General features: G+C 48.3%; 1 protein-coding gene across 1 annotated transcript in view; it reads left to right on the forward strand.

Moving 5' to 3' along the window:
- The window catches only part of PTGER4 (prostaglandin E receptor 4), a 32,285-nt gene extending 15,416 nt beyond the window's left edge, over positions 1–16,869 (forward strand). Inside the window, exon 3 of the mRNA XM_038743971.1 lies at positions 15,040–16,869. Within this exon, the coding sequence (XP_038599899.1) occupies positions 15,040–15,627 (588 nt within the window). The 3' untranslated portion in view covers positions 15,628–16,869. The remainder of the gene's footprint in view (positions 1–15,039) is intronic.
- Positions 16,870–19,287: the final 2,418 nt, after the last annotated feature.

Consider the following 19,287-nt stretch of genomic DNA (forward strand, 5'->3'; position numbering starts at 1 on the left):
GGACAGGGAAGCTCATTTATTTCCATTCTCTTCAGAGTTGGAACTTCATTTTTGTGAAATGTATTTTTTTCTAGAATGTGATTGCCCCACTCTCTGACTCCATCTCCCCTGGCAGATCCACCCATCCACTGCTTAAAATAACCAGAGAAAGATTAATCAGTCATTGGTATTTACGGAGTGCTTTCTATTTGCCGAGCACCCTACTAAGCACTTGGGAGAGTACAATACAACAGATACGATACAATAAAAAAGATGTATCCTTTTAGCCCATGTGATTTCAAGCAATTTTTCCAGGAGAACATGGATATATGGGATTTGCTATAGCCCTTTCATTAAAGGATCTGGTTGCCCTTTGCAGCTTGTGACCCATTTTTTTTCCCATGGTATTTGTTAAGTGCTTACTTTGTGCCAGGCACTGTACTAAGCGCTGGGGGAGTTACAAGGTAGTCGGGTTGGACACAGTCCCTGTCCCACATAGGGCTCACAGTCTTAATCCCCATTTTACAGATGAGGGAACTGAAGGATAGAGAAGTGAAGTGACTCACCCAAGCAGACCGCAGACAATTGGCAGAGCCAGGATTAGAACCCAAGTCCTTCTGACCCCCAGGCCGGTGCTCTGTCCACTATGCCATGCTGCTTCTCAATCAATCAGTCATATTTATTATTGACTATTATAATATTATATTATACATTATCTTAATATAATAATGATTGTGGTATTAAGCACTGACTATCCAGCCCTGTCCAGCGCTTAGTACAGTGCCCAGCACTTAGTACAGCACCTGACACATAGTAAGCGCTTAACAAATACCATCATCGCCATTACTGAGCGAGCGCTGAAGTCATCACATCATCTGTCTACATGTTTTGTTTTGTTTTGTTGTCTGTCTCCCCCTTCTAGACTGTGAGCCCTTTGTTGGGTAGGGACCGTCTCTATATGTTGCTGACTTGTACTTCCCAAGCGCTTAGTACAGTGCTCTGCACACAGTAAGCGCTCAATAAATACGATTGAATGAATGAATGAATTAATTAATTAATCAGGTCCTACATGGGGCTTGTGCATTGTAAGTAGGAGGGAGAACAGGTTTTACATTTTACAGGTGAGGACTGAAGCCCAGAGAAGTGAGGTGACTTGCCCAAGGGCACATAGAAGGCAAGTGGCAAAGGCAGGATTAGAACCCAGGTCCTCTGAGTCCCAGGCCCATGTAAGCACCTACTGGGTGTGGATCACTGTACTTAGCCCCTGGGAGAGTACAATCCTTAGTCTGTGAGGTCCATGTCATGGACTGCGTCCAACCTGATCAACTGGTATCTTGCCCAGCGCTTATAATGGTGTTTGACGTGTACCAAATATCATAATATAATCAAATAATCCAACAGAGTTGGTAGATCATTATGGTGTTTAAGTGCTTACTACGTGCCAGGCACTGCAATCTTTGCCCACTTCCTGTCTGTTTAATAGTAATAATAATGATGATGGCATTTGTTAAGTGCTTACTATGTGCAAAGCACTGTTCTAAGCGCTGGGGGGGGGGAAACAAGGTGATCAGGTTGTCCCACGGGGGGCTCGCAATCTTAATCCCCATTTTACAGATGAGGGAACTGAGGCTCAGAGAAGTTAAGTGACTTGCCCAAGGTCACACAGCAGAGATGTGGGGGAGCCAGGATTAGCACCCATGACCTCTGACTCCCAACCCCGTGCTCTTCCCACTGAGCCACACTTCTTCTCTCTAATAATAATAATAATGGCGTTTGTTAAGCACTTACTATGTGCAAGCACTGTTCTAAGCGCTGGGGAGGATACAAAGTGATCAGGTTGTCCCACGTGGGGCTCACAGTTTTAATCCCCAGTTTACAGATGAGGGAACTGAGGCCCAGAGAAGTGAAGTGACTTACCCAAAGTCACACAGCTTACAATTGGCGGAGCCGGGATTTGAACCCACGACCTCTGACTCCAAAGCCCGGGCTCTTTCCACTGAGCCACACTAAGTGCTTTATTTATTTTACTTGTACATATTTATTACTCATTTATTTATTTATTTATTTATTTTGCTTGTACATGTCTATTCTATTTATTTCATTTTGTTAGTATGTTTGGTTTTGTTCTCTGTCTCCCCCTTCTAGACTGTGAGCCCACTGTTGGGTAGGGACCGCCTCCATAGGTTGCCAACTTGGACTTCCCAAGCGCTTAGTACGGTGCTCTGCACACAGTAAGCGCTCAGTAAATACGACTGATTGATTGATTGATTAACAAATACCATCATTATACCAGAGCATTGCACTGTTCTTACGCTGGCGGCCGTCCTCTACAGCCGCTGCTAATCGTCGGTGGGTCCGTCTGTTCTCTAACCTAGCCTGGGATTCTTCTCAAGATTTTGCTTTCTCCTAACGGGGACCAAGTTTCATCGGAGGGGAAAGTGGAGGAGAGTTTAATCCGTCGTTGAACAGCAAGGAAATAAGGGGCCAATTATGTCTGCCCAAAAGCAGGATAAACTCAAGAAGGAGAAAGAAACTGTAAGGACAGAGCGGCATTGCCATCTAGTGTTTTATTCTCCACCGCCGCAATGTAAAATTACACCCTGAAAGGGAAACTTCTGTCTCTTTTGTCATAATAATAATAAAAATAAAATAATAATGGCATTTATTAAGCACTTACTATGTGCAAAGCACTGTTCTAAGCGCTGGGGAGGTTACAAGGTGATCAGGTTGTCCCACAGGGGGCTCCCAGTCTTCATCCCCATTTTACAGATGAGGTAACTGAGGCCCAGAGAAGTTCAGTGACTTGCCCAAAGTCACACAGCTGACAGTTAGAGGAGCCGGGATTTGAACCCATGACTTCGGACTCCAAAGCCCGGATAAACTCAAGAGGAGAAAGAAACTGTAAGGACAGAGCAGCATTGCCATCTAGTGTTTTATTCTCCACCGCCGCAATGTAAAATTACACCCTGAAAGGGAAACTTCTGTCTCTTTTGTCATAATAATAATAAAAATAAAATAATAATGGCATTTATTAAGCACTTACTATGTGCAAAGCACTGTTCTAAGCGCTGGGGAGGTTACAGGGTGATCAGGTTGTCCCACAGGGGGCTCACAGTCTTCATCCCCATTTTACAGTTGAGGTAACTGAGGCCCAGAGAAGTTCAGTGACTTGCCCAAAGTCACGCAGCTGACAATTGGCGGAGGCGGGATTTGAACCCATGACCTTGGACTCCAAAGCCCGGGCTCTTTCCACTGAGCCACGCTGCTTCTCAATCAGGTCATCCGTTCAGTTCATTCAGTCGTACTTACATCATCATCATCATCATCATCAATCGTATTTATTGAGCGCTTACTGTGTGCAGAGCACTGTACTAAGCGCTTGGGAAGTACAAAGAACCCATGAGCTCTGACTCCAAAGCCCGGGCTCTTTCCACCGAGCCACGCTGCTTCTCAATCAGGTCATCCGTTCAGTTCATTCAGTCGTACTTTCATCATCATCATCATCATCAATCGTATTTATTGAGCGCTTACTGTGTGAAGAGCACTGTACTAAGCGCTTGGGAAGTACAAATTGGCAACATATAGAGACAGTCCCTACCCAACTCACAGTCTAAAGGGGGGAGACAGAGAACAAAACCAAACATACTAACAAAATAAAATAAATAGAATAGATATGTACAAGTAAAATTTGTACAGAGCACTTACAGAGCAATTAATACTTAATACTTAAGCACTTAATACTTATACTTACAGAGCACTTAATACTTAAGCACTTAATACTTATACTTACAGAGCACTTAATACTTAAGCACTTAATACTTATACTTACAGAGCACTTAATGGATGCAGAGCACTGTACCAAGCGCTTAGCACTGTAATCATAATAATTAATGATTGTGGTATTCATTAAGCGCTTACTATGTGCCAAGGTATGAGCAAATCGGGTTGGACACAGTCCCTGTCCCACCTCGGGCTCCCAGTCTCAATCCCCATTTTACAGATGAGGGAACTGAGGCCCAGAGATGTGAAGTGATTTTCCCAGGGTCACACAGCAGACAAGGGGCAGAGCCAGGATTAGAATCAATCAATCAATCAATCGTATTTATTGAGCGCTTACTGTGTGCAGAGCACTGTACTAAGCGCTTGGGAAGTACAAGTTGGCAACATGTAGAGACAGTCCCTACCCAACAGTGGACTCACAGTCTAGAAGGGGGAGACAGAGAACAAAACCAAACATATTAACAAAATAAAATAAATAGAATAGATATGTACAAGTAAAATAAATAAATAAATAAATAAATAAATAAATAAATAAATAAATAAATAAATGAGTAATAAATATGTACAAACATATATACAGGACCCATGGGTTTATATATAAATCAATCAATCAATCAATCAATCAGGCAATCGTATTTATTGAGCGTTTACTGTGTAAGAGCACTGTACTAAGCGCTTGGGAAGTACAAGTTGGCAACATATAGAGACAGTCCCTACCCAACAGTGGGCTCACAGTCTAGAAGGGGGAGACAGAGAACAAAACCAAACATATTAACAAAATAAAATAAATAGAATAGATATGTACAAGTAAAATAAATAAATAAATAAAGTAAGTAATAAATAAATAAAGTAATAAAGTAATAAATATGTACAAACATATATACAGGACCCATGGGTTTATATATAAATAAACCCATGACCTTTTGACTTCCAGGACCGGGCTCTATCCTCTACGCCATGCTGCTTCTCTGCAGTAGCATTTACTGAGTGCTTCTTTTGGGCATCGCTCAGTATGTAGGGGCTTGGTATCTGTAAGCACTTCACAAATGCCATAATCATAACCCGAGAAGCAGCGTGGCCTGGGGGAAAGAATACGAGCCTGGGAGCCCGAGGACCTGGGTTCTAGCCCCGGCTCCGCCACTTGTCTGCTGTGTGACGCGGGCAAGTCGCGCCACTTCTCTGGGCCTCAATTACCTCCTCTGTAAAATGGGAATTAAAGCTGTGAGCCCCTATGTCAGACAGGGACTGTGTCCAACCTGATTAACTTGTATCTGCCCCAGCACTTATTACAGTGAAGCCGCGTGGCTCAGTGGAAAGAGCCCGGGCTTTGGAGTCAGATGTCATGGGTTCAAATCCCGGCTCCGCCAATTGTCAGCTGTGTGACTTTGGGCAAGTTACTTAACTTCTCTGTGCCTCAGTTCCCTCATCTGTAAAATGGGGATTAAGACCGTGAGCCCCTCGTGGGACAACCTGATCACCTTGTATCCCCCCCCAGCGCTTAGAACAGTGCTTTGCACATAGTAAGCGCTTAACAAATACCATCGTTATTATTATTATTACAATGCCTGGTCTACAGTAAGTGCTTAACCAATACCATTTTTTAAAAACCCAGAAAAGAGTGTGGTAGACACACGTTGCAAGCATATAATAGGAACAAGGGTATAGAGAAGTAGCGTGGCCTAATCAAAAGAGCACGGGCTTGGGAGTCAGAGGCCCTGGGTTCTAATTCTGGCTCTGCCACGTGTGCTGTGTGACCTTGGGCAAGCCACTTAACTACTCTGGGCCTCTGATTTACATCAATCAATCAATCAATCGTATTTATTGAGCGCTTACTGTGTGCAGAGCACTGTACTAAGCGCTTGGGAAGTCCAAGTCGGCAACATATAGAGACGGTCCCTACCCAACAGTGGGCTCACCGTCTAGAAGAGTGCCACAGTTCCTGCCCTCAAGACGTTTATGAGAGAGAAAAGGCAGACACGGACGCTACACAATTGGTGGGAGCGGGGAGAAAAATAAAGATGCGTTTGGAAATAGCAAGAATAAGGAAAAATGGATAAGTGAAGAATCGAAGGAATTGATAATGGTTGTGATATTTATTATGTGCTCACTATGTGCCAAGCACTGTCCTGGAGTAGATGCGTGATAATCAGGTTGGACTCGGTCCCTGTTTCACATGGGGCTCACGGTCAAAGCAGGAGGGGGAACAGGTAAAGAGTTTGGATGGCTAACGTGACTAAGGAAGATGGGGATCAGACACCTCTCCCTTCCAAAGAAATAGCCTCAGGGATCAATAAGCGCTAAGTACAGTGCTAAGCACTTAGTACAGGGCTTTGCACACAGTAAGCGCTCAATAAATACGATTGATTGAATGAATGAATGAATTCAGAGCAGCAACGGGGCTTAGTGGCTAGAGCCCAGGCCTGGGTGTCAGCAGGACCTGGGTTCTAATCCCGGCTCCGCTACACATCTGCTAGGTGACCTTGGGCAAGTCACTTCCCTAGGCTTCAGTTACCTCATGTGTAAAATGGAGATTAAGAGTGTGAGCCCCATGTGGGACAGGGACTGTGTCTGACCTGGTTAGCTGGTACCTACCCCAGTGCTTGGCACATAGTAAGCTCTTAACAAATACCATAATTATTATTATGATTATCAACTAAACGATCTGGTAGGAGGAAAAATGTCTCAGTTGACGATCTCTGCCCAAGACCATGGGTCATATCATTTTTATCGTCTACGCGCTTGGATCTGTGACCTTTGGACTTGTGATTCATTCATTCAATTGTATTTATTGAGTGCTTACTGTGTGCAGAGCACTGTACTAAGCACTTGGGAAGTACAAGTCGGTAACATATAGAGAGGCCTTCCCAGACTGAGCCCCCTTTTTCCTCTCCTCCTCCCCATCCCCCCAGCCCTACCTCCTTCCCCTCCCCACAGCGCTTTTATATATATTTGCACAGATTTATTACTCTATTTTACTTGTACATATTTACTATTCTATTTATTTTGTTAACGGTGTGCATATAGCTTTAATTCTATTTGTTCTGACGACTCTGACACCTGTCTACATGTTTTGTTTTGTTGTCTGCCTCCCCCTTATAGACTGTGAGCCCGCTGTTGGGTAGGGACCATCCCTATATGTTGCCGACTTGTACTTCCCAAGCGCTTAGGACAGTGCTCTGCACACAGTAAGCGCTCAATAAATACGATTGAATGAATGAATATAGAGACGGTACCTACCAAACAACGGGCTCACAGGCTAGAAGGGGGAGACAGACAACAAAACAAAACATGTAGACGGGTGTCAAAATTGCCAGAACAATCAATCAATCGTATTTATTGAGTGCCTACTGTGTGCAGAGCACTGTACTAAGCGCTTGGGAAGTACAAGTTGGCAACACATAGAGACGGTCCCTATCCAACAGCGGGCTCACAGTCTAAAATGAGCTCACAGAAAAAATAGAATTAAAGCTATATGATAGTCACCCAAACCCCACAGCACTTCTATACATATCTTTAAATTATATATTATAGATTATTTATTCATATTAATGTCTGTCTGCCCCTCTAGAGAGTAAAAGCATTATGGGCAGGGAAACTGTCTGCTCATTCTGCTGTATCATGATTTCCCAAGAGCTTAGTGCAGCGCTCTGTACGTAGTAAGCGCTCCCCTAAATACCACTGTTGGATTGATTGATGGATTTTTAGCTGAAGGGAGTATGCCGGCCACTTTACTAGTTTGGGGAGATGTCTCCAGTAATTCCGTGTTTTGTTTCCAGAGCAGCAGTGTGGCTCAGTGGATAGAGCACAGAGCTGGGAGTCACAAGGACCTGGGTTCCAATCCCGGCTCCGCCACTTGTCAGCCGGGCGACCTCAGTCAAATCATCTCACTTATCTGGACCTCAGTTTCCTCACCTGTAAAATGGGGATTAAGACCGTGAGCCCCACGTGGGAAGGGACTGTGACCAACCTGATTAACTGGTATCATCCCCAGAGGCCTAGAATGGCGCTTGGCACATAGTAGGCGCTTAACGAGTACCATCGTAGTTATTTCTAGTCGAGGATCCTGGCAAGGCGGGGGACGCCTAGCTGAGCTGGGAAGTTTCTCCAGGTTGGAGCTCTGCATGGAGAGGGCCGTCAATGGGTGCTCGGAGTGAGACTCTCCAACTTCTCCATTTCACAGAGAAGCAGCGTGGCTCAGTGGAAAGAGCCCGGGCTTTGGAGTCAGAGGTCATGGGTTCAAATCCCGGCTCCGCCACAAGTCTGCTGTGTGACCTAGGGCCAGTCACTTAACTTCTCTGAGGCTCAGTTACCTCATCTGTAAAAATGGGGACAACTTTGGGCAAGTCACTGAGCCACTTCTCTCATGGCTCAGTGGAAAGAGCCCGGGCTTCGGAGTCAGAGGTCAGGGGTTCGAATCCCAGCTCCACCACAAGTCTGCTGTGTGACCTTGGGCCAGTCACTTAACTTCTCTGAGCCTCAGTTCCCTCATCTGTAAAAATGGGGATTAAGACTGTGAGCCCCACGTGGGACAACTTGATCACATTGTATCCCCCCCAGCGCTTAGAACAGTGCTTTGCACATAGTAAGCGCTTAACAAATGCCATCATTCTTATTATTATTCTCTATGCCTCAGTTACCTCATCTGTAAAATGGGGATTAAGATTGTGAGCCCCCCGTGGGACAACCTGATCATCATGTAACCTCCCCAGCGCTTAAAACAGTGCTTTGCACATAGTAAGCGCTTAATAAATGCTATCGTTATTATTACAATACAGCAGAATTAGCAGGCATGTTCCCTGCCCATAGCAAGCTTAAGTGCTTAACCAATACCGTAATTATTATTATCAGCTCTGCCAATTGTCAGCTGTGTGACTTTGGGCAAGTCACTTCACTTCTCTGTGCCTCAGTTCCCTCATCTGTAAAATGAGGACGAAGACTGTGAGCCCCCCGTGGGACAACCTGATCACCTTGTAACCTCCCCAGAGCTTAGAACAGTGTTCTGCACATAGTAAGTAAGGGCTTAATAAATGCCATTATTATTATTCACAGAGAGGTCGGAGCCGGCGGCTCGGCTGGTTCCAACCGAATGCCTTTGGAGGCTGGGGACGGGGGAGGGAGGGATGGGGGGACTGAAATAGTTCCCCCGACATTCCAGAATTACAAGTTCCCCGGGTAGCTATTTCCAACGCCGAAAGAAGGCAGCTTTGGGCTTGCCTGGAAGCCGAGGCCGCAGGCTTACACGCGGCACAGACTTGACTGGAAATACCTTTGAGGAAATAGAGCGTTTCTCATTCTGCCCACAGACATGATCCCGGGGCGGGCATCGGCCCAGCACCCCGGTCTAAGGAAGATTCACCCTTTCCCTCTCCGAGGAGAGGAACGTTCATCCGTTGCTTTCGTACTTTACGATCGCTGACGGGCACCAGGGAGATTACGAGGACAAGAAAATCCAATTCAGATAGGGTCCCTGGGCCCCAGAGGACTCACAGTCCAAGGGAGGGAGGAAAGACCTGAGGAAACGAACAATGCCATGGAAACGCGATAATGAAAACAAGTTAAAACCATCAAAATAGCAACAGGAATCGATGCATCGACTAAACGGCGCAGGGAGGGAGAGGGAAGAAAAGGGTTTGGGTGGGGAGGGAAAAGGCAGCGACCCCGGACTCCCCAATCAATCATCAATGGGATTTATTAAGCATTTACTGCGTGCAGAACACTTTTTTTTAATGGTATCTGTTGGGCACTCACTATAATAATAATAATAATAATAATGGCATTTGTTAAGCGCTTACTACGTGTAAAGCACTGTTCTACGCTCTGAGGAGGATACAAGGTGATCAGATTGTCCCACGTGGGGCTCACAGTCTTTATTCCCATTTTGCAGACGAGGTAACTGAGACACAGAGAAGTTAAGTGACTTGCCCAGAGTCACACAGCTGACAATTGGCGGAGCCGGGATTTGAACCCGTGACCTCTGACTCCCAAGCCCGGGCTCTTTCCACTGAGCCACGCTGCTTCTCTATGGGCTAGGCACTGTTCCCAGCGCTGGAGGAGATACAAGTTAATCAAGTTGGACACAGTCCCCATCCCACGTGGGGCTCCCAGTCGTAATCCCCATTTTCCAGGTGAGGTAACTGAGGCCCAGGTAAGTGAAGTGACCGGCCCAAGGTCACTCAGCAGAGCTGGGACCAGAACCCAGGACCTGACTCCCAGCCCCGTGTTCTCTCCTCTAGGCCACGCTGCTTCCGATGCTGCTCCAGAGCACTGTACTAAGCGCTTGGAAGGGCACTCCAATAGAGTTGCTAAGACGTGATCCCCTGCCCACAAGGAGCTTCCAGCAGTCCGAGGACACCAGTCAGTCGATTGTATTCATTGAGCGCTTACCATGTGCAGAGCACTATACTAAGCACTTGGGAGAGTACAATATAACAATAATAATAATTATGACATTTGTTAAGTGACTACTATGTGCCAGGCACTGTACTAAGCGCTGGGGTGGGCACCGCCACCCACCCCGCTCACTCCACAGAGTTTAGTAATAATAATAATAATAATAATGGCATTTATTAAGGACTTACTATGTGCAAAGCACTGTTCTAAGCGCTGGGGAGGTTACAAAGTGAACAGGTTGTCCCACGTGGGGCTCACAGTCTTAATCCCCATTTTACAGATGAGGGAAATGAGGCCCAGAGAAGTGAAGAAGATCGTGGGAAGATCGTGGACTTGGGAGATAGAGGACCTGAGTTCCAATTCTGACTCTGTCATATGTTTGCTGTGTGACCTTGGGCAAGTCACTTAACATCTGCGGGCCTCAGTTCCCTCATCTGCAAAAAGATCCATTCTCCCTCCTCCTTAGACTGAGCCCCAAGTGGCACCTGATTAGCTTGTATCTACCCCAGAGCTTAGCATAATGCTTGACCCATAGTAAATGCTTAACCATTACCACAATTATTTAATCAATCAATCAATCAATGGTATTTATTGAGTGCTTACTATGTGCAGAGCACTGTAATAATAATAATTTCAGTATTTGTTAGGCGCTTACTATGTGGCAAGCCTTGTTCTAAGCACTGGGGGAGATACAAGGTAATCAGGTTGTCCCACATGGAGCTCACAGTCTTAATCCCCATTTTCCAGATGAGGGAACTGAGGCCCAGAGAAGTTAAGCGACTTGCCCAAAGTCACACAGCTGACAAGTGGCGGAACCGGGATTAGAACCCATGACCTCTGACTCCCAAGCCCGGGCTCTTTCCACTGAGCCACGCTGCTTCTCTAAGTGCTTAACCAGTACCACAATTATGTAATCGATCAATCAATGGTATTTATCGAGCTCTGTGTGCAGAGCACTGTACTAAGCGCTTAACCAATACCACAATTATGTAATCGATCAATCAATGGTATTTATCGAGCTCTATGTGCAGAACACTGTACTAAGCGCTTGGGAGGGTACAATACAGAAGAATAAGCCTGTGAGCCCGTTGTTGGGTAGGGACTGTCTCTATATGTTGCTGATTTGTATGTCCCAAGCACTTAGTACAGTGCTCTGCACACAGTAAGTGCTCAATAAATACGATTGAATGAATGAATGAATGAAATAGACACATTCCCTGCCTAAAAAGATCTTACCGTCTTGAGGGGGAGACAGACATTAATATGAATACATTTATAATATCTAATTTAAAGATGTGTACATAAGTGCTGTGCGGTTGGGCGAGTATCAAATGTCCAAAGGTCACAGATCAAGTGCAAAGACGACACGGAAGGGAGAGGGAGACGGGGAAAAGAGAGCTTAATCAGGGAAGGCCTCTTGGAGGAGATGTGACCTTAATAATGCTTGAAGGTTGGATGAGGGTGGTGGTCTGGCGTATTTGGAGGAGGAGGGAGCTGCAGACTATCGGGAGGACGAGAGAAAGGGGTCGGCGGCCAGATAAAACGAGATCGCCGTACGGTGAGGACACTGGCACTAGAGGAGTGGAGCGTAATAGGTTTTAATTTCGGGCTGTAATAGGAGATTGGGGAGGTGACGTAGGAAGGGGCAAGATGCTTGAGTGCTTTATTATAATAATAATTATTATTATTCTATTGTTTGGGGGCATTAAAAAATCCAAAGGCACGAGGCTGAGAGCATCTATGCCTCCACCAATCAATCAATCAATCAATTGTATTTATTGAGCGCTTACTGTGTGCAGAGCACTGTACTAAGCGCTTGGGAAGTACAAGTTGGCAACATATAGAGATGGTCCCTACCCAACAGTGGGCTCACAGTCTGAAAGGGGGAGACAGAGAACAAAACCAAACATATTAACAAAATAAACTAAATAGAATAGATATGTACAAGTAAAATACACCCAACCACCAGACTGTGAGCCCGCTGTTGGGTAGGGACCATCTCTATATGTTGCCAACTTGTACTTCCCAAGCGCTTAGTCCAGTGCTCTGCACACAGTAAGCGCTCAATGAATATGATTGAATGAATGAATGGCCACCCTCCTTGCTCCTACTAGAGAAGCAGCGTGGCTCAGTGTAAAGAGCCCGGGCTTTGGAGTCAGAGGTCATGGGTTCAAAGAGGAGGAGGAAGAGGTGGTGGAGAGGGAGGAATAGAAGTACTTGCAGTCATAGGGGGAGGAGGAGGCCCAGCAGCAGCAGCATTCATTGAGCATCCACTGGATGTAGTGCACTGTACTGAGCACGTGGGAAATACCAAACATGCAAGCGACACATTCCCCGCCCACAAGGAGCTTTCTCCCTAATGAGAGATGGACATAAAAATAATGAATCATCGAATGTACAACTAAGTGAACAAGGCGATAGAGTTGAGGACGGGTTTAAGTTCAGGATGTCCGGGCTAGAGATAGAGCTGAGAGATGTCTGGGCTGCCTCAGTGCTCAGCATGGCCTCGTGGATATTAATTAGATATTATAAATTTATTTATTCATATTAACGTCTGTCTCCCCCTCAAGACGGTAAGCTCTTTTTAGGCAGGGAATGTGTCTATCCTTCTGAATCGTACTCTCCCAAGCGCTTAGTACGGTGCTCAGTACAGAGCACGGGCCCGGCAGCCACAGGACCTGGGTTCTAATCCCGGCTCTGCCAAACGCTTGCCGTGTGGCCTTGGGCAAGTCACTTCGCTTCGCTGTTCCTCAGTTTTCCTGTTCTCCCTCTTACTTAGACTGTGAGCCCCGTGTGGGAGGGACTGTGTCCAACCTAGTTCACGGTGCTTAGAACAGTGTTTGATATAGAGTAAGAGCTTAAGAAATACCATTTAAAAAAAACAAACAGGGGCTTTCCCTTTGAAGGGCCACATTACCAGGGCTGGCACAGGTTGGGCCCGCCTGTATTCCCTTAGCACCCTGAGGGCAGAGATAACGTCTGTCCTTCACCACCGCTACCAAGCAACCAATTCTGTTGTACTCTTCCAAGCACTTAGTACAGCGCTCGGCACTCAGTAAGTAATACCACTGAGTCGGTGAGTATGGAAGCCGCTCGGCTGAGTGGAAAGAGCACGGATCTGAGAGATGCCTTTGCCCGTTCATCATCAATGGTATTTATTGAGCGCTTACTGTGTGCAGAGCACTGTACTAAGCGCTTGGGAAGTACAAGTTGGCAGTGCTCAGCGTGGCCTGGTGGCAAGAGCGTCAGAAGGACCTGGTTTCTACTCCCGGCTCCCGGCTGGGCGACCTCGGGCAAGTCACTCCTAAGGGCCTCGGTCACCTCTTCCGTAAAATGGGGGATTCCAACTGGGAGCCCCGTAGGAGACAGGGACGGGGCCCAACTTGATTATCTTGTATCTACCCCAGCACTTAGTACGGCGCCTGGCACGTCGTAAGCGCTTTACAAATACCCCAGTTATCATTATATTATTGTTATTATCGGTCCTCGGCATGGACTGATTGTGTGCCCGTTGAGCACTGTGATAAACCCCCCAGGACACCAGCCCCGCTGGGTGGGTGGCAGCTAAACAAGAAGCGTTTCCCAGGGCCCCCTCTGAGTGTATGTCTCCTCCCCCCGTCCCACCGCAGAGGAGCAGCATGGCAGAGTGGATAGAGCCCGGGCCCAGGAGTCAGAAGGTCGTGAGATAATAATAATACTAATAATAATGATGGCATTTGTTAAGCGCTTACTATGTGCAGAGCACTGTTCTAAGCGCTGGGGTGGGGGATACAAGGTGATCAGGTTGTCCCACGTGGGCTTACAGTCATCATCCCCATTTTACAGATGAGGGAACCGAGGCTCCGAGAAGTTAAGTGACTTGCCCAAAGTCACCCGGCAGACATGTGGCGGAGCCGGGACCCGAACCCATGACCTCTGACTCCAAAGCCCGGGCTCTTTCCACTGAGCCACAATCCCGGCTCCGCCGCTTGTCTGCCGCGTGGCTCTGGGCGCGTCACTTCGCTTCTCCGTGGCTCAGTGGAAAGAGCGTGGGCTTTGGAGTCAGAGGTCATGGGTTCAAATAATGGCTCCACCAGTTGTCAGCCGTCTGACTTTGGGTAGGTCACTTCTCTGGGCCTCAGTTCCCTCATCTGGAAAATGGGGATGAAGACTGTGAGCCCCCCCCCGTGAGACAACCTGATCACTTTGTAACCTCCCCATCATCATCATCAATCGTATTTATTGAGCGCTTACTATGTGCAGAGCACTGTACTAAGCGCTTGGGAAGTACAAATTGGCAACATATAGAGACAGTCCCTACCCAACAGTGGGCTCACAGTCTAAAAGGGGGAGACAGAGAACAAAACCAAACATACTAACAAAATAAAATAAATAGAATAGATATGTACAAATAAAATAAATAAATAAGTAGAGTAATAAATATGTACAAACATATATACATATATACAGGTGCTGTGGGGAAGGGAAGGGGGTAAGAAGGGGGGGATGGAGAGGGGGACGAGGGGGAGAGGAAGGAAGGGGCTCAGCCTGGGAAGGCCTCCTGGAGGAGGTGAGCTCTCAGCAGGGCCTCTCCTCAGTGCTCAGAACAGTGCTTTGCACATAGTAAGCGCTTAATAAATGCCATTATCATCATCTGTAGAACGGGGATTAAGACTGCGAGCCCCTGGAGGGACAGGGACTGCATCCAGCCCGATTTGCTCGCGTCCGCCCCATCATCATCATCATCATCAATCGTATTTATTGAGCGCTTACTGTGTGCAGAGCACTGTACTAAGCGCTTGGGAAGTACAGATTGGCAACATATAGAGACAGTCCCTGCCCGACAGTGGGCTTAGTACGGTGCCCGGCACCTAGCGAGCGCTTGACGAACAGCGCGACTCTCCTCACCAGGTGCGCGTCTTCGTGAACCAGCTGTACCAGCCGGAGACGGTGCGGGACATCGGCAAGAACCCCGACCTGAAGGCCATCCGCATCGCGTCCGTGAACCCCATCCTGGACCCCTGGATCTACATCCTGCTCCGCAAGACGGTACTCAGCAAGGCCATCGAGAAGATCAAGTGCCTGTTCTGCCGCATGGGCGGGGGCGGGCGGGCGGCCCCCCCGGGGCACCGCTTCCCCTGCGCCGACGGCCGCGGCCCTTCCTCCTCCTCCTCCTCCTCGGCCTCCACCTCGGCCCGCTCGCGCTCCTTCCTGTCGCGGGAGCTGCGGGACGTCAGCAGCACGTCCCAGACCCTCCTCTACCTGCCCGAGCTCAGCGAGGGCAGCCTCGGGGGGCGGCCCGCCCTGCCGGGGGCCTCGGGGACCCCCGCCCCGGACGGCTCCGAGGCCTCGGACGCCTCCCAGGGCCCCGACTCGGACGGCGGCCTGCTGGCGGCGGGGCCCGGCCCGGGCCCGGCCTTAGGCCCCGCCAGGAAACCCTGCGGCCTGCGGGCCCTTTTCCCCAGTGAGACGTTGAACTTTTCCGAAAAGTGCATCTAGCCGGGGGTCGGGAACGGTACGGGGATTGATGGTGGGGGAGACTCCCGCTCCGGGATCCCCCGGAGCGTCGAACACGTGCGGCGAGGAGGCGGGAGGCCCCTCTCCGGGCCGGACGTCTGACCTCTCCCGCCGTCGGGAATGGGGGGCTCGAGGACGGGATACCCCGAGCGCACCCAGCCCGGGTGAGGGGGACCGGCTCCGGGGCGGAGGGTCCGCCGGTGGGAGAGACGCACCCCTTTCCGACCGGACCCGGGGGGCCGAGTCCGCGACTGGCGGTCGGCCCTCCGGTCGTCGCGGCGGGCGGTCCGCTCAAGTGTCTCGCTTGAGCACGAAAATGTGAATTTTAATGGTCGTTTAGGCGAACGGAGAATACGAGCCAAAGTATTCCGGACCTTTTCTTCTCTGTGAGAAGGTGAATTATGGACGCAGAGTATGGTGAAATAGACCACGCGCCTCGAAGGACGCCGCTGACGGGACCGATTTCCCTGTTAGCCGGATCCTCCGGAGGCACCGAGGGGTGATCCGTGGATTCTCCATCGTCAAACCAACGGATGGCAAAGGAGATGGGTGCCGTCTTTTAGTAACGTCAAGGGAGTGGGAAAAAAAACAACAATTAGACCCCAAAATTTGGAAAAGCACAGTCCGAACTGTACCTATTCCAAGGTTTTTTTATTTTTTTTTAACTCTACCAAAGGGGAACCAGACACGGTAGTAAAGATCCACACCCGGCACCCGCCGTTTAAATAATACAATGGAAATCGAGGCTCAGTTAACAGCAAGGCTTCGGGTTTTCCTTTTAATCGAAGTGAACGGAATCTCCGTCTGCCTCTTTTAAGGCTTCAGTGTGTCATCTTCACCAGCTTCGGAGGCGAGGCTGGAGAGTTTCCCGCAGAGAGAGCAGAAGCGCTTAGTACAGTGCTCTGCACACAGTAAGCGCTCAATAAATACGATTGATGATGATGGAGAGTTTCCGGCAGAGAGAGCGTTCACCACCCCGTCGAAGGGCGGGCAGGTTGGCTTCTCTCCCAGGCCTCCGTGTTTCGCTTCATCCCACCCCTCGCTCCCCCGTACAGAGACGTGGAAGGCCTTTTCTTTTCTTTGAAAGCGCTCCGCATGTCCCGTGGCTTCAAATGTTTGTGAATTGCTCTTGTAATGAACCTCTGAGCCTGATGTTGGTATTGTTTGAGAAGTCGTCGTACCAGCCCAAATCGTTTTGGAGATCGCAATAAAACGGAAACTTGGCGTTTGTGGTCCAGGTCGCCCTCGATTTTTCCAGCATTTAAATCTGACTCCTCTCAGGGAAGGTGCCTTGCTCCAAATGGTAATTTTCAAAGCTGTTATTGCTGTACTCTTCATGAAGCACTCTCTCCCTGTAGACAATAAGCTCTTTCGGGGCAGGGGGTCGTGTCTGCTGACTCTACTGCGGTGTACTCTCCCAGGCGCTTGGTACAGCGCTCTGCGCACGGTAAGCAATCAATAAATACCATTAATTGATTAATCTGTGCCAAGCAAAGTCCGAACTGTTGGGAATAGGTGCATCAAGCACAGTTCTTGCAAGACTCAACGGGCCCCAGACTCCAAGCCAGGGAAGCGGGGCGGCGGGGGGCACAAACGCAGTGAAATAATTTAGCCTCGCTTTCTGACAGAAGCAGCGTGGCTTAGGTTACAGAGCACGACTCTGGGAGTCAGAAGGACCTGGGTTCTAATCCTCCCTCTGCTGCTCGTCTGCTTTGTGAGCTTGGGCAAGTCGCTTAACTTCTCCGGGCCCGTTACCTCGTCTTGTAAAATGGGGATTAAGATCGAGAGCCCCACGTGGGACACGGAATGAGTCCGATCTGATTAGCCGGTATCTACCCCGGTGCTTAGTACAGTGTCTGGCACGTAGTAAGTGCTTAACAAATGCCATTAGAAAGAAAAAGTGCAGTGCTCAGCACTTGGCACATTTTCCGTTATTCATGAGGTTGTCAGCCCTAGCTTTCGCTTCTGCCGTCCTCTCCCTTCACGCCCCCTCATGAAGCAGCACGGCATAGTAGATAATAATAATAATAATAATAATAATAATAATGGCATTTGTTAAGCACTTACTATGTGCAGAGCACTGTTCTAAGCGCTGGGGGGAGATACAAGGTGATCAAGTTGTCCCACGTGGGGCTCACAGTCTCAATCCCCATTTTACAGATGAGGGAACTGAGGCTCAGAGAAGTTAAGTGACTTGCCCCAGGTCACACAGCAGACATGTGGCGGAGCTGGGATTCGAACCCATGACCTCTGGCTCCAAAGCCCATGCTCTTTCCACTGGGAGTCATGGGTTCTAATCCTGACTCCACCACTTGTGTGACCTTGGGCAAGTCACTTCACTGCTCTAGGCTTCAGTTAGCTCACCTGCAAAATGGGGATGGAGACTGTGAGCCCCACATGGGACAGGGACTGTGTCCAACCTGACTTGTTTGTATCCCCCCCCGATGCTTAGTACACTGCCTGGCACATAGTAAGTGCTTTACAAATATCAAAATCATTATTAGGTAGGCATTTACTAATTCTGTTGTACTCTCCCAAACACACAGTACAGTGCTCTGCACAGAGTAAGCACTCAATAAATACCGTTGATTGACAGCGAACACACAGGGCAGCTTTGGAGTCAAGAATCCAGAGGCTGCCTTACCTCTCCAGATTGATTTCTACTCGCCTCTTCCTTGCTTTTTTTGTTTTTATGATACTTGTTAGGCACGTACTATATGCCAGGCACACTACTAAGCGCTGGGATACAGAAAAGATAATCTGGGATACAGAAAAGATAATCAGGTTGGACAGATTCCCTATCACCTATGGGTTTCACTGTCTAAGGTGGTGGGAGAACAGGCGTGGAATCCCCATTTTACAGATGAGGTCACTGAAGCTCAGAGTAGTTAAGTGACTTGCCCAGGGTCACCGAGCAGACAGGTGGCAGAGCCGAGATTAGAACCCAGGTCCGTGCTTCTTCCACCAGGCCAGGTTACTTTCCCAGCGTATCCGTCCTCCTCCTCTCTGGGACTCGGTTTTCTCATTTGGAAAATGGACAACGCCTCTAGAAGTCAACCCTTCCTTTCCATGCAAACGGCTGCCACGATGTTCCAAGCACTCCGGTCCATACTTCGGTCTGCCGCCCGGATCATTTTTCCACAGAGATGTTCAGGACGTGTTTCCCCAATCCAAGAAACTCCAGTGGTTGCCCATTCACCTCCAATCAAATAAAAAACTCCTCACCATCGGCTTTAAAGCACTCAATTGCCTTGCCCCCTCCTCGCTACCCTGCTACTACCGCTTTTCTCTTCTAATGGCAACCTACTCACTGTACCTCAATCTCATCTTTCTCAATCATATTTATTGAGCGCTTACTGTGTGCAGCGCACTGTACTAAGCGCTTAGTACACTCACTACTTAGAATGTACTTAGTACATTCTCACTGCCAACCCCTCGACCACATCCTGCCTCTGGCCTGGAACGCCCTTCCTTCTCATATCCGACAGACGACGACTCTCCCCCTCTTCAAAGCCTTATCGAAGGCCCATCTCCTCCAGGAGGCCTTCCCAGACTAAGCCCTCCTTTCCTCTTCTCCCCCTCCCTTCTGCGTCGTTCTGACTTGCTCCCTTATAATAATAATAATAATGGCATTTATTAAGC

This window comes from Tachyglossus aculeatus, chromosome 3, assembly GCF_015852505.1.
Source record: "Tachyglossus aculeatus isolate mTacAcu1 chromosome 3, mTacAcu1.pri, whole genome shotgun sequence".
Taxonomy (NCBI): Eukaryota; Metazoa; Chordata; class Mammalia; order Monotremata; family Tachyglossidae; genus Tachyglossus; species Tachyglossus aculeatus.